The sequence below is a fragment of the Musa acuminata genome, chromosome BXJ2-11 (genome assembly GCF_036884655.1).
Source record: "Musa acuminata AAA Group cultivar baxijiao chromosome BXJ2-11, Cavendish_Baxijiao_AAA, whole genome shotgun sequence".
Classification (NCBI taxonomy): domain Eukaryota; kingdom Viridiplantae; phylum Streptophyta; class Magnoliopsida; order Zingiberales; family Musaceae; genus Musa; species Musa acuminata.
Genome location: NC_088348.1, coordinates 2,327,198 through 2,341,833, shown reverse-complemented (window position 1 = coordinate 2,341,833; position 14,636 = coordinate 2,327,198). Strand labels below are relative to the sequence as shown.

Here is a 14,636-nt window from a genome sequence, read left to right as displayed (position 1 = left end):
AAAAGGTGCCATAATTATATCTATATTTATGTATATATATCAGTATAAATTGACAAAGTTTAGAAGCTTAAGCTTGAATAAAGTAGGAAATAGACCGCACTTTAGCTTTCTTATGTGCAGACTAACGTATTATGCGCATGTATGTCAATATCGTATGACGGACCGACGTCGACGTCCTCTTTACGGCGCAAACTTGCATACGTCCGCCCAGAAACTTCTATGAGGGGACGCACCAACTTACCACGCTCTCAGGGAACCGTCAAAATGGACGACACGGATCGCCCGCACTGGAGAATCCAATGCGGAGAACGAGTGGCGCCCTACACACACCAACGGCTCTATTCTACGCCGCTTTCGGCGGCAATCACGTGCCTCACATTGCTTCCCTGCCTCTTCTTTCACCGTACTCACCGACTCCGATGCAATCTCTCGTTTTAACCCTGGTTAGCTCAATCAATCCTGCACCCCCCGGTCGCTTCTCTTATTGCTGCTTTACTCCTTCATTGTCGCCACACGCGGGCGCGTTGCAGCTCATTCTTACTCACACTGCCTCCCACCGACACCACTGCAGTTTAAAGAGGCGGCGAGGCAGCGAGAGTGAAGGCGGAGCGGGAAGGAGCGACGGCCGGGGCCATGGCGACAAAGAAGGACGCGATGATCTCCTCCGTGTTGTTGCTACTGGTGTTGCTTTGCGGACCGTGGGCGGGCTGCAGGGCGCACAACATCACCGCCATCCTTGAGCGCTACCCGGAGTACTCGCTGTACAACAGCTACTTGACCCGGACCAAGGTGTGCGATGAGATCAACGCCCACGAGACCGTCACCTGCCTAGTCCTCGACGACGGCGCCATGTCCACCCTCGCCGCCAAGCGCCCCCTCGCCGCCATCAAGAACGCCCTCCGCCTCCTCGCCCTGCTCGACTACTTCGACCCCCCTAAGCTCCACGCCCTCTCCAGCGGCACGACCCTCACCACCACCCTGCTCCAGACCACTGGCAACGAGGCCGGCAACCTCGGGTTCGTCAACATCACCAACCTCCGCGGCGGCCGTGTCGGCTTTGCCTCGACCGCCCCCGGCTCCAAGTTCGACTCCACCTACACTAAGTCCATCGAGCAGATCCCATACAACCTCTCCGTTCTCGCCGTCTCCGCCCCCATCGTCTTCCCGGGCCTCCTCGACACCCCCACCGCCGCCTCCTCCAACCTCACCGCCCTTCTCGAGAAGGCCGGGTGCAAAACCTTCGCCCGGCTGCTGACCACCTCCGGCGTGCTCAAGGTCTTCCAGGACGCCATGGCCAAGGGCCTCACGCTTTTCGCCCCCAATGACGAAGCGTTCAAGGCGACAGATGCGCCGGATCTGAACTCCCTCTCCAGCGCCGAGCTCGTGACGCTCCTCCAGTACCACGCGCTGCCTTCCTACACCCCCAAGGCGTCGCTCAAGTCCGTCGGCGGCCGGCTCCCCACCATGGCATCCAGCGCCGCCGGCAAGTACGACCTCTCCGTCGTCTCCCGCGGCGACGACGTGTCGCTCGACACCGGTGTAGACACCTCCCGCGTCGCCAGCACGGTGCTCGACGACACCCCCGTGTGCATCCTCACCGTCGACAACCTCCTCCTCCCCATCGAGCTCTTCGGAGCGGCGCCATCTCCGGCTCCCACACCATCTCCATCGACATCCCCCGTCGAGGCCCCGGCCCCCACCCCCGAGGCCAAAGCACCGTCGCCGAAGTCCCACAAGAAGCATCATTCACCCCCGGCCCCGCCGATGGCGTCCCCGGAATCAGCTCCCTCGGACGCTCCGGCGGCCGCAGCGGACAAGGCGGACGTAAAATCGGCGGTCGGGGTGGCGACGCCGATCGGAACCCTGGCGACCGTCGCAGTTGTCTTGGCAACCTTGGCGATGGCTTCTCTGCCGTGAGACAAATCACCAGCGTGCGAGAGATACCGAGTGTGGGAATCGTTTGCCTTCTCTGCTTTGGTCCTACGTTTTGCTCCTCCTCGTCTCCTTTTAGATAATTTTATTTGTTAGTCTGGGATGGTTATGGCGGTGGTGCTGTTGATCTGTTGTGATTTGGACCTTGTTCTGAGACTACGTGGATTTGTTCTTCTTTTTGTATTGCTTCTCTTCATTTCCTTGTGTAGTTTAAGAGAAACCATTTCTGTTCCTCTTCGTCCATCTTTTTCTTTAGGGTTCTTGCCGTGGTTGAAGATGACCGGCCGAATGGGGGAAACGAACGGGTAAGAATCATTGAAGGGTGGCAGGGCGGCAGCAGGAGGAGGAAGCCTGACACCACGGGATGTGGTTGCATGTGGGTTTGCAGGAGGGGGAGGGGGCCACACACGGATGGAGCCTTAGTGGGCAGGCAGAGGCAAAGCTGTTCCCTTTCTTTCTTCTGTGTTTGTTCTGGTACTGTGTGCCTCTTTGTTTGGTTCGGGTTTGCTTTTGATCTGGCGTTTAAGCTGGTTGTCTCGCCTCTGCCCTTTCGATCGCTTCGCGTGTCGCTGATGGGGTGGTGCGCTTTGGCTCGGGTTGATTTAGTTGTTTTGTTTGACAGCAACGGTCCGCTTTTGTTGACTCGCTGCTGTCGGTTGCATCAAGCAAATTTGGGAATTTTAAAACTGGACTCAAGAAAACGACAAGAGGTGAGTCGCTTTCTACTGAAATTTGAATGGGCTGATATATATATTGGCCGCGTTTTGAAATTTGAACGAGGGATGCAAAGGGAAGAGAGATAGAGAGCGCGCGTTCGTAACTGGTTGTTATGTTTCCACCGACGCATTCGGTTGGTGCTGTGTCACGTGGCAATTTTGTTATATGTTTTATATTCGATTAATTTTTAAAGTAAATAAAATTAAAGATTTTTATGAATATTATTATTATTATTATTATTATTATTATTATTATTATTATTAACTTAAATATTTTGATTAATAATTTAAATAAGACAAAATTAATGATTCAGTTAACCTAAATAAGTGTTTGACCCAACGGTGCAGCTCCCTGTCGAATCAACAACCAGTGAGAGAGGAATGACTGGATCTTAGCCATGAAAGTTAGAAGGTGTGTGGTATCGTTAGCTTAGCATGCAGTGCAAGCAAGAGTTGGCGCAGTTAGGATAGCAGCCGTACTGTATGCATGTGCAATGATGTCTTGGATTTTACATTTGTTGTGTTGCTGTCAGAGACCCTGTTGGACTACAGAACCATCATCTTATGACTGATGAAGAGCAGTCACGTGCTTTCTCTTTCTCTGCCTCGGGTCGTGGCGGGCATCGACGAATCGTGTGAAGTGGCTATTGGAATCTTGGAGCTATCAATCTGGACAAACTTAGTGGGACACCTTCTTGAAATTGTATTAGGCAATTTGGTGGAATTTGGGCTTTCGGGAAGCAGTTTGTATGATTTACGATTCAAATATGTATGTCAAATCTATAACTAATATTTTGCGTTTTGGCGTCGATAAAAATCGTAACCGTTTTTGTGTGGGTTAAGATTGAATAAACTTCACAATTTTAGTAATAATAATTCAATGTTGATCTTGCTATGTTGCTTCAGCTCAACCGTATTTAAAGCATAGTTGAAAAACCATCTGCGACACTCCAATTCCAATCGTTTGGAGAATCAAATCAAATTATAATATTTGGATTCAATTTGATTCGATTAGATATTAAATATGAAATGGTTCTTGCTTAGATGTTGTTGACTGTGGGGTCGATATGGCTTGATTTGGCCGCGAAAGCGTAAGCTCATCTTGAGGGCCCACGGGAGGAGTCGCGAGAGGAGGTTAGAGTGGGGAGCAAACCCGACTTATTTAGTATTGTCCCGAGGTGCGCCTTAGCCTTGTTGAGATCCCTGCATAAGTGGTCAACGTTAGGGGATGTTCTCGACGCAACTCTTCCAATGGTAAAATTAATTAGGAGATGAAAATTGATAAAGATGCCTCCCCTTTTAAGCTTTAAGGGCTGACTTTTATACATAAACAACTGATAGAGTGAGGTCGATGACCGGTTAAATTGTCCTTTACCCTCTAGGGATTTATTTATGTTGATGATTGATAGACACATCTTTCTGTGGGTGGCATTTGGGAAGAATGATTACGAGCATATTATTTGTTAGGGTTGATGTCTATCCGGGATGAGCACAGAATGGTTTCTTGCACTAGGTATTCGAAAAGAGGAAAAATGAGAATTAGGTCATGTCGCTTGGGATTAATGTTCTCTGCCGCGGCATGTAGGCCTTCCTAAAATCATGATTAATGGGGAATGACAAGTTACTATGACATATGACCCAAAAAGAAGAGGACGGATGGATTTTGTTATTGGGGATTAATGCATCATGCAATTATCTTGTGTAGCCTTTATAGAGATTTTGATGGATAGAAGCCGATGTATTATGCGACAGGGGAGGAGCACAAGTTCTTCCACCTATGTTATTGCCTAGGTGGCAATTTCCGATTGGATGAGTCGATAGTGCTTACATCATTATTTTTCATATCATGAATAAATTTATTTTATTTATTATATGAAAATTATGCTTAATTTACTCATATCTACCCATAGTCATTATATCGCTAGATGTCACGACCTGAGTTTGATGAGTCAATTGACCAATAACTCCATTTTGGTTCTTCAACCATGGACCAAAATGTTTAAGCAAGAATTAACATAGTACACTCATTAGGTCTATATAAGTCAATCATACATATTGTCCACTTTCGATATTGGATTAATGGAATGTTACACTAAATAACAATAATGGCATCTCAATGTTTTTTCTGGGATTCTTTTTAAGTACTTAAATCACACCGTTTTGTGATCCTACTTTTGTGCAGGAATCGCAAGCTCAATTGACTCTAAACCTGACGGCATCAGCCCAAATTCTCATTTTAAGCCCTTGTCCCGCCCGAAACAATCCTATCAGTCGAATCAAGCATTAATGACAAAGGTGATGAAGGTTGGGGTCCCAAAATTTGACCTATTTAACTTAACCTCGCAAGCCTTCCTTGTCACAGCCTCCGATTACATCTTCTATGATGCTTAACAGAAGGAATACTTTCAAGGTGCTTGTTAAATAGTGGTGTCACCCGGTGGTACTGATACCACGACCACTCGTACCTAGTTGAGTGAGGATGAGAAAATAAGTATAGATGAAAGCATTTTTATAGTGATCGGAGAAAACATTTCTTATGTTATCATCGTTGTTGGTAACCTTTACGCTGTGGTCAATGTGTCAGCATGGCTTGGTTCAGTTCCAGATGCGCAATGTTGTTCACGTGGATGCTCGGGTCATGTCGACGTCGGGTTGGGTTAGGTCCAAGCGTCATCTCCCAAGCGCGATTCTCCCTTGGCGGGTTGTTGCTGTTTCGTTATCGGTTCCTGCACAAAGATCGAGGTCGGGAGGGGGATTTCCCGACTCGATCTCTCCGAAGTTCAAATCAGTGTTATGGAGTTAAGGGGAGTTGAGTGTCCTCCTCCTGATCAAGGAGGGTTAGCTTTTATACCTGCGAGAATGAGTTGGCCATACAAAGTCAATTAACTGCGATCGACTTAAGCTTTTGTGCAAACGATCAACCGGGATGACTGTACCGTGATAATATCGTTCGTACGAAGGGAGCGATGAGCGACTGCCCGCCACGTGTGTGCTACGCGCCACATCGGACTTGAAGTTCCACTTCTGCATCATCGTGTTTGCTTGCCTGACTTCATGTGGACAATACCAAAATGTGACCTATCACTCGTAACTATCTTATTCTTCCGTGATATTGAACTGAAACACTGAGCGGGTCAAGTGCCTGATTGATTCAAATTAAGTTAGATCTAGTCATTGTTGAATTAATTATGAGTCAATTATGAATCATTTGATTTTGAATCAGATAAAATATTATCAATAAATATTTATATTTTAAAAATTATTATAAATAAAATAAAATTATAACTAATAATATTTATTATTCATAATTTTTTGATATTATTAATTAATTTTAATTATTTTTTCTGTAATATAATAATTTAATTAAAAGAATATAAAAAACTTATAGGATGGGAATAATTTCTAAGGGCAAAATAGCAGACAAATTTCCCTCGTCACTTCGGATGAGAAAAGGGAGTGTAGCTAATGCGCTTTATACAGTGCAATGGCTATGTTTCAACCAGAATCATTCACCTTTTGTTACCTCTCCGTTCCGAAAGGTGCTTCACGGTGTCGAGCACTACCTATCAATCGAGAACTCTCCTGCCAAGGATGGCCCCCATAATAAAGTAGCACTTCCCTGAACACAAAGGCTTCCGTGTCTTAAATATGTACCATCAATTGCCACCAGAACATTGACAAATCACTCGAGTCTTGTGCGGCATTCCAACAAACACGTATCCGCCACAATTCTCTCGACGCCCATCTGTTCACTGCAAGAGCTCTTGTATCACACGAGACACAACATCTAGTGCTGCTCTTGGGGCCAATAACTGAAGCTGGAGGTGCCAGATTACCATTCATTGTCCAATGATATTACCCTTGCATTCGAGTCCAAATCTACGATCTTACCTACATATAACGACCGCTAGCAAAGCAGGCTTAAAAAGCTGAGCTCTAACCTGTAAAGGGTACATCTACGATTCCTGTATGGGCTCAAAACTTGGTGTCAGCAAAAGGTAAAGTACATGCTTAATCATAAATGTATATTGCTCTTGGATGACATTTTTCTTGCACTGCTGAGCTCGAGTCTAAACTTACCATTTTGGTGCGCAGCAAAAGCTTTTTATTGCTTGTATTGTTCTGCCTTTTCTTGCACTGATACAAAGCCCAACATACCAAAAAAGCGTAGATCCTTGTCCGATGCTGCAATCATTGGCCATCAGACTAAGTACAATGGCTAACGTCTGTCTTTGTAAGCTTTTAAGCAGGTTTTAGGTTTCCCATAAATTCCTTTTATTTTTCCTTTTATTTTTTCATATATAGTTCCACAAATTCCAGACTTTGGGTTTCCCACGGTGGAAATGAGGAAGAAAAATGAAGACAAAAGAACAGCTGTATCCATCTAGAGAGAGATATATTTGAATCATATCATGTCGCAGGCGGTGAAACAGGAGGAGCGTCGATGCTTTCGGTAGGAGAATGACATGCGATGGTGTAACTCGTCGCTATCTGGACAGCTCCAGCCACATTAATTACGTCGACCTTTGTCGCCACAACGTCACATGCGGGTGTGGTCAAGCTGTGACATCAGTCCCCGTCTTTTTCTTCCTTGGACGAACGCCGAGCTTGCAAATGCCGACGCTCCCGATCATGCTGCCTCCTTGGCAAACATGGACACTGTTTCTGCATTGCTGGGTGGTCTGCGAGTGTGCGACGAGCACTCCAAGCTTGAAATGATGCCTCCGTAGTCACTAAACAACTTTGCTCCATCGCCAGTTAACCTTGGCTCGAAGGAAAACTCTCTCTTATACTGTAAAATAGTAGAAAGAAAGCCATGGGAAGAATACGCTATCCTGCTCTGGTCGATGCTTTGGGTCATGGCGTTGGGCAGCACATGATCCTGCCAAGACAGCTTTTTGTTCGGAGATGGAAACAAGCAAAAGAATGCAGCCTCAAGCAGCAGAGGAACGAGGGAATGGATAGTAAATGACATGTAAACAGCACAAAAGCGTCTTTAACCCTTGGGAATGATTGCGAATGTGGCCCTGCGGAGGATGATGGCTTTGTAGCCAAGGAAGGAACTAATTATTCTTTTCCCCAGCCCATGCCTACGCCCGTGGTATCATTTTGTCGTGCTCACCTTTTTGATTCACCAACCAACCATGGCTGCTAATTGCGAGTCAGCAACGAAGTATCTATCTACTGTTTAGTGCAAGTAGATTGTGAAATTTATGGGTAGAATTATTATTTTTGTTAAAATATCTTCATAAGCCTTTTTTATGGTTCAAGAAAATAGAAATAGAAATGAGCAAAACGTGGGCCGAAATAGCAAGGTATCATCAATTCGACGTTAACGTTGCATGCCCGCACCGCCGTTGCAGGGAGCGTTTTGAGGCATTCACTGGCCCGGAGCTTCCCCGAAAGGGACCTGCCGCTAAGCCCAGGAAATGTACCCAATAGGAGGACCCCACCTGACTACGGCCACGTCGCAACGCTGGTCACCCGGCGTTCCGTTCTTCTTCTGACCTGTTTAGTCGCAGCGTTAAACACGTACGCAAACGTTTCACCGACGCGCGTCAACTCCACCCTTCTTATAGACAACGTAAAGCCGCTCCTCCTCCGCCCCATCACCGTTCTCTATCTTCTCTCTCGAAGTCGGATTTCCCGAAGCCTCAATTTGTGGAGTCTGCACAATTATCAGCTCATCTACTCTTGTTCTAATGCTTACGGGGTCGCAAACTCCGCCACCAGAGGCTCACCTCCTCAAGAAGCCCAAAGGAGCGCCACAGGCGTCCTCCTCGCCGCTGCACCCTCTCAAGTCTCCTGGCGCACTACCGTGTTCTGTCCCCTTCCGCCACCGCCCCGTCCTCGTTCTGTCTCTCCTCGCCCTCCAACTCCTCCTCCTCCTCTCCGCTCGCTTCCTCCATGCTCCGCACCTCCTCCTCCGCCGCCGTTCCCACTCCACCCATCATCCCCCTGCCGCCACTCTCACCGACAATCCATGCCCCTCCGGTCGAATCTACGTCTACGACCTCCCCCCGGTGTTGAACGCCGACCTGATCGCTGCCTGCAACGACCTCAGCCCGTGGGCCTCACGCTGCGTCGCCCTCTCCAATGGAGGCTTCGGCCCTCCCGCCGCCGACCTCGCTGGCGTCGTCCCCTCCTCCTTGCTTGCCTCTTGGTACTCCACAGATCAGTTCGCCGCGGAGCTCATCTTCCACCGCCGCATCCTCAACCACCGGTGCCGCACCGCCGACCCCTCTGCCGCCGCCGCCTTCTACGTGCCATTCTACGCCGGCCTCGCTGTCGGCAAGCACCTGTGGTCCTCGACATCCACCTCCGGCGACCGCGACCGCGACTGCGCCATCCTCCTGCGCTGGATCAAGAACCAGGATCCCTGGAAGCAATCCAACGGCTGGGATCACTTCATAACGTTGGGCCGAATCACATGGGACTTCCGCCGGTCGAGGGAGGGCGACTGGGGCGGGAGCTTCCTCTACATGCCCGGGATGGAGAACGTGACCCGCCTACTTATCGAGCGCAACCCGTGGGACGGCAAGGACGTCGGAATACCCTATCCAACCGGGTTCCACCCGCGGACGGTCGCCGAGGTCAGAGAGTGGCAGCAATTCGTGCTGAACCGGAACCGTTCGACATTGTTCGGGTTCGTTGGCGCGGCTCGATCTGGGTTCAAAGACGACTTCCGGGCGCTGCTGCTGGGTGAGTGCGGGCGGGCGGGGAAGGGCCGGTGCCGCTCCGTGGACTGCGGGGGCGGGCGTTGCGGAAACCGGAGCGCGGAGACGTTGAGCCTGTTCCTTGACTCTGTGTTCTGCCTGCAGCCTCGGGGTGACAGCTTCACGCGGCGATCCATGTTCGACTGCATGCTGGCTGGCGCGGTGCCGGTTCTGTTCTGGCGGCGCAGCGCGTACGTGCAGTACCGATGGTACCTGCCGGGCGGCGACGAGGAGAGGGAGGGGGACTGGTCGGTGTTCATCGACAGGCGGGACGTGAGGAGCGGGGCGGTGAGCGTGAAGAAGGTGTTGGAGAAGATAGGGGAGGAGAGAGCGAGGAGGATGAGGGAAAAGGTGGTGGAGATGATACCAAAGTTGCTCTACTCCGCGACAGAGGGAGGACTGGGAGAAGGCATGCAGGACGCGTTCGACGTGGCCGTGGAGGGGGTGCTCCGTCGGTTCCGGGAGAAGCAACTCCGCCTGCATAGGGAAGTGGATGGGCGTGTATAATATGTTGGGTTAAGTTAGTCCTGATACCGCTGGAGCAAGCTAAGGAGAGAGACGGTTCCGTATGCGTCTCCTCCGACGAGATGAACTCCGCAGAATATGAGATGAACGAAGCAGTTTAAAGCGTCGGCTTGTTCCGAAAATTTGTTACAGTGATCCTTTGCAAACTTACTGTACACCTTCGAAACCTGTTGCAGAGAATAATCATGGATTACATCGTCGTAAGCTTTGATTCGAGTGTATATTTATTGGCAAAAAAAATCATCATCACGAATTATAGCAAGAAAAATTAGACCCAAAGAGTCATTTCTTGATCAAATAAACATAACAGGAGTCATCATCACGAATTATAATTAAGTTGCAGCAAATCATGACTCCCGGAGCAGCAGAATGACTGCGTTCCAAGGATACACGAGAAAGGAAGAAGAAAGGAGTGGTGACGTGCGTGGTCCACGTAAACGGATCTATTAAATTGACGCCGCAGTCACTGTTGGCGTTACCCGACGCACGAAGATGACACCACGGAGAGTAACTCCGCGCTGGATTGTTGCCCCAGAACGTGAAATGCCGTTGAGAGATTACGGAAAGGCCGTCGACTCGTACGTCATCTTCGAAATCGTCACTCCCAAGGGGTTGATGAACGGTGATCAAGGGGCCTCGTCGGCGATCGATCGTTGATTGCATTGCAAAGCTGCAGTGCCGTGTAGTCTCGATGTCGTTGATCGGAGAATCAACACAGTTTGATTCTATCCTAAAGGCACAAGCCTATTCTGATAGTCCACGTGGTAGTCATGAGAGGTGATTCGAGTAAGGGAAGGTCCAGTTGATGCAATCTCAAGATGTTGCTAGTTTGTTCCAGGTGGATTCCGTGTTAGATCAAGATGGTCTAGGTTTCCTTACGGTTTTGGAGACGAGTTGAGGTGTGCCTTAGTTGAGTCGGGATCGTTACACAAGCGATCGTATTGAGAGAGTTCTTGCCCTAACCCTTCGGTGGTAAACTTAGTATTGAAGTGGGAATAGTAAAAATTCTTTTTTTCCGCCCCACTTTTAGGCTTTGGGAGTTGGATTTTATACCTTAGCGATAGATAGATGGAAAGAGATTGATGGTTGATTAGGGTGGACCCGTGCATCCTTCGAGAGCTCATTTATGTCAACGGTTGACTAGTACATTTCTCTATGGCGCATCGTCATTGAAGGATGACTATTGGGGCACCGTTTGTCGGGACTGGTGCCTATTTGGGAAAAGCAGATGGTGGTCGCCTGCACCTATGACGAGTAATCTCCCACTCGACCTAAAGCTAATCACATACATGTCTAATCCTCATTAGACCCTTGGGATGCATAAAGACAATATGAGATAATAACTTTGTTAGTGGATCTATGATGTTATCTTCAGACGAAACTCTTTCCACTATTATATGTCCATGGGCCACGATCAGCTAATAGAACCCTTGCCGAAGCACTTAGAAGGTAAGAGTTCATCCACCAATGCACTCTCCACATATACCTTTATGCATCTTGATAAATATCCTCTTAGCCTCTTAGGGTGTTAGGCATCTGAGGAGGACTTGTGATATAGGCAATTGTTAATTATGTAATACTATGCTTAATGATGCTTGACTCTTTAGGTCGTTTTGGGGTCAGTCAGGAGCATCCCATCTTTCTTGTAGCATAGGATCTCATCCATTCAGCTCGGTTCCTCGTTGACTATGGACACATCGTGCTTCTTAATGGTTTGAATTGGTAGCGTTTCGACCAATAGCCAACCTTTGCTTGAAGCTCAAGTGGATGCTAACCTGGCATTTGCATCAACCTAGGCATTTTCTTAATGCAAGACCCATAACACATTAAGTCGAGAGAAGCTATGAGCTAATTTTTGTATCTTGGAGAGGTACTTTGCCATGATCACATCTTGAGTCTCGTAGCTTCCCTCCACCTAGCTCGTGACGAATTGTGAGTTGTCGAACATAATCAAGTCTTGGACTTGAAGCTCCATGACGAGTTGGAGCCTCAAGGGAAGTGCTTCATATTTTGCTTCATCATTGAAGATCTTGAATTGGAACTAGAGGGCTTATCCGTACACTTGTTTGTTCGGATCTTTTAGGACGAGTTCGGCCACACCCCTTTTCGAGGTGGCGAAATAATCTACAAACATCGTCCATGCTAGGTGGTGTATCTATCGGCCTCTAGTAGGGGAGTTAGCTTTAAGATAAAATATACTAGTGCCTGGGCCTTTAGTCCTTGGTATATATCGAATGTTGAATTCACCTATCTCTACTAACCATCTCATTAGTCCTTGGCTTATGTCACCTATACGACATGTGCGTTAACATAAAAGATACCAGTGCCTGGGCCTTTATGGTAGTCCTCAGCATATATCAAATGTCGAATTCACCTATCTCTACTAACCATCTCAATATTCGCCTTGAGACATCAGATTGAGAAAAGATCTATTTGAGTGGTTAATCGATGATCACATATATGACATGTGTTTGAAAATAGGGGTGGAGCTTCATTGCTACCAGTATTAGTATAAATACAAGCCTTTCGATAGAAGGGTATCACTCCTCGGACCTGCTTAGAACATGACTGACATAGTCAATAGACTTCTGAACTCTTAAATTATCCCGAACTAGCACCGAGTTAATAGCTAAGTCAGTGATAGTGAGATAGATGTTGGGCTGATGGCCCATATTCAGCCCATGTGGACTTTATCAGCCCATAGCCCACACCCCCTCTTAACCTAACCCTAATTAAGATTAGGGGGGTGTGGTGGCTGCGTTTTAGAGGCAGATTAAAGCTATAAAAAGGCAGCAACGAGGCAGATCTTTGGAGCGACGAGATTCCAAAGAGAAGAAGGAGAACAAGGCAGAAAAGGAAGAGAAAGAAAGGGAAGAAGATAAGGACAACGCAGAGAGACTGTTCTCAATCATCTAGCAGTGTTCTCATCTCAGGTTAGATCAAATCTACAGTAGGCTCTTGCTGTGATTACTTGGGAGGTTTTAGATATTGTGGGCAGTGACGTGATCCTTGTATCCTAGTTATTCTCTTATGGTTGTTGCTAGGGTTTTGGGCAAGAGATTGAGATTTGTACATTCATTATTCTCATAGTGGATTATCTCTAGTTTGCCCCGTGGTTTTTACCCTTCACATTGAAGGGGTTTTCCACGTATATCTTGGTGTTATGTTTGATTGTGTTTCCATTTTATTCCGCTGCGTATTTTGGTCTTCTAGTATTTGTTCCTATACAAAGGTTATTCCTGTTTATATCCCTATCAACTGGTATCAGAGCAGAGTTTTTGTGATTTAATTTTTGTATTTGGACATGGAGGTCAGTAATATTTCTCGCATGATTAGTTTGAATGGAAATAATTGGATGATATGGAAACCAAGAATGGAAGATCTCTTGTATTGCAAAGATTTGTATGGACCTTTGCAAGGAGATAGTGCAAAACCTACAACTATGACAGATGATGAGTGGAAGAGGTTAAATCGAAAAATAATTCGGTTTATTAGATAGTGGCTTGATGATAGTGTCTTTCACCATGTTTCTACTGAAATTTCTGCATATTCTCTTTGGAAAAAATTGGAAAGTCTCTATGAAAGAAAAACAGCTGGCAACAAAGCTTTTTTGATCAGAAAACTTGTGAACCTAAAATATAGAGAGGGTGCTTCTATTGTTGAGCATTTGAATGAAATACGGAGTATTACTAACCAGTTATCCTCTATGAAAATGTCTCTTGATGATGAGTTGCAGGCATTGTTACTTCTCAGTTCATTACCAAAAAGTTGGGAGACACTGGTGGTTTCCCTCAGTAATTCTGCACCAGATGGTATTGTCACTATGAGCCAAGTAACAAGCAGTTTGTTGAACGAGGAGTTGAGAAGGAAGAGTTCAGCAACATCTCAGAAGCATTCTTCCCACTCCATTGAATATTCCTCCTAACCACTACTAGGTATAGAGATACCAGCTACAAAAGATGAGTTGTACCATAATTATCAAGATCATACCCTATTCTCTCCCATTTTATCTCGTTCCACTTTGGCATATAACTTGAGATAGGCCAAGTCGAGAGCCCCACCTGACATCGGTCTTGGTGAAGGTCAACCCCCACATTTGACTCCTGAAGATGAATTGGGCGATTTAAAAAGCTCTAAGCACAAGTCAGAACTAGGATCAAGTGGAACTAGTCGGGCATTCTAAGTCAACCATCTCTCTCATAGTTCTTTCACTATATTTCTAAATTCTCTAAATCCCCTACTATAACTTAAGAATTAGAGGAGTATTTGTCGACAATACCTCTAAGGGTTTGTATAATCGTTACCCACATCATCGACTCTAGACACAAATGCACAAGTGAACCCAACTCTTTTTATGTGTCGGAAAACTCGAATATGTTTGGTTTGTTCAAAATATTGTTTTGTGAGCATGACAAGTTACAAAAGCGATCTTGAAGCCTTCTATGATTCTTTACCAGTGAGCTTGAATCATGACACAACCCTCAAACACGTTGTTCAACCGACACCCCCTGAAGGGTACAACGACTCTTTATAACATGTTTCATCCAATGCTGGAAAACACGCAACTGAAAGCTTGTAGAGATAATTTCGAGGTCGTCATATATCCATCATGTAACCAAGTCAGTGCAAAGCCGACAAATGCGACAAGTCCTATTGGAACTAACTGCAAGCTTAAACTAGAATCACAAAGAACATGCAGCATAATTAAAACTTGAATGCATTCACAGTGAAATTGCAATTCTCAATA

General features: G+C 46.8%; 2 protein-coding genes across 2 annotated transcripts; both read left to right on the top strand.

Moving 5' to 3' along the window:
* The first annotated feature begins 470 nt into the window (after window positions 1-470).
* LOC135626648 (fasciclin-like arabinogalactan protein 8) lies at window positions 471-2,115 on the top strand. The gene has a single exon (XM_065132098.1). It carries the CDS (start codon window positions 634-636, stop codon window positions 1,915-1,917), a length of 1,284 nt encoding a protein of 427 aa, XP_064988170.1. The 5' UTR covers window positions 471-633; the 3' UTR covers window positions 1,918-2,115.
* A 6,131-nt stretch (window positions 2,116-8,246) lies between these two features.
* On the top strand, window positions 8,247-10,111 carry LOC135626631 (xyloglucan galactosyltransferase XLT2-like). The gene has a single exon (XM_065132070.1). It carries the CDS (start codon window positions 8,351-8,353, stop codon window positions 9,869-9,871), a length of 1,521 nt encoding a protein of 506 aa, XP_064988142.1. The 5' UTR covers window positions 8,247-8,350; the 3' UTR covers window positions 9,872-10,111.
* The last annotated feature ends 4,525 nt before the right edge of the window (window positions 10,112-14,636 follow it).

Bases quoted from the DNA above. Each gene is read 5' to 3' on its own strand.
- LOC135626631 (XM_065132070.1), top strand. From the start codon at position 8,351: ATGCTTACGGGGTCGCAAACTCCGCCACCAGAGGCTCACCTCCTCAAG.
- LOC135626648 (XM_065132098.1), top strand. From the start codon at position 634: ATGGCGACAAAGAAGGACGCGATGATCTCCTCCGTGTTGTTGCTACTG.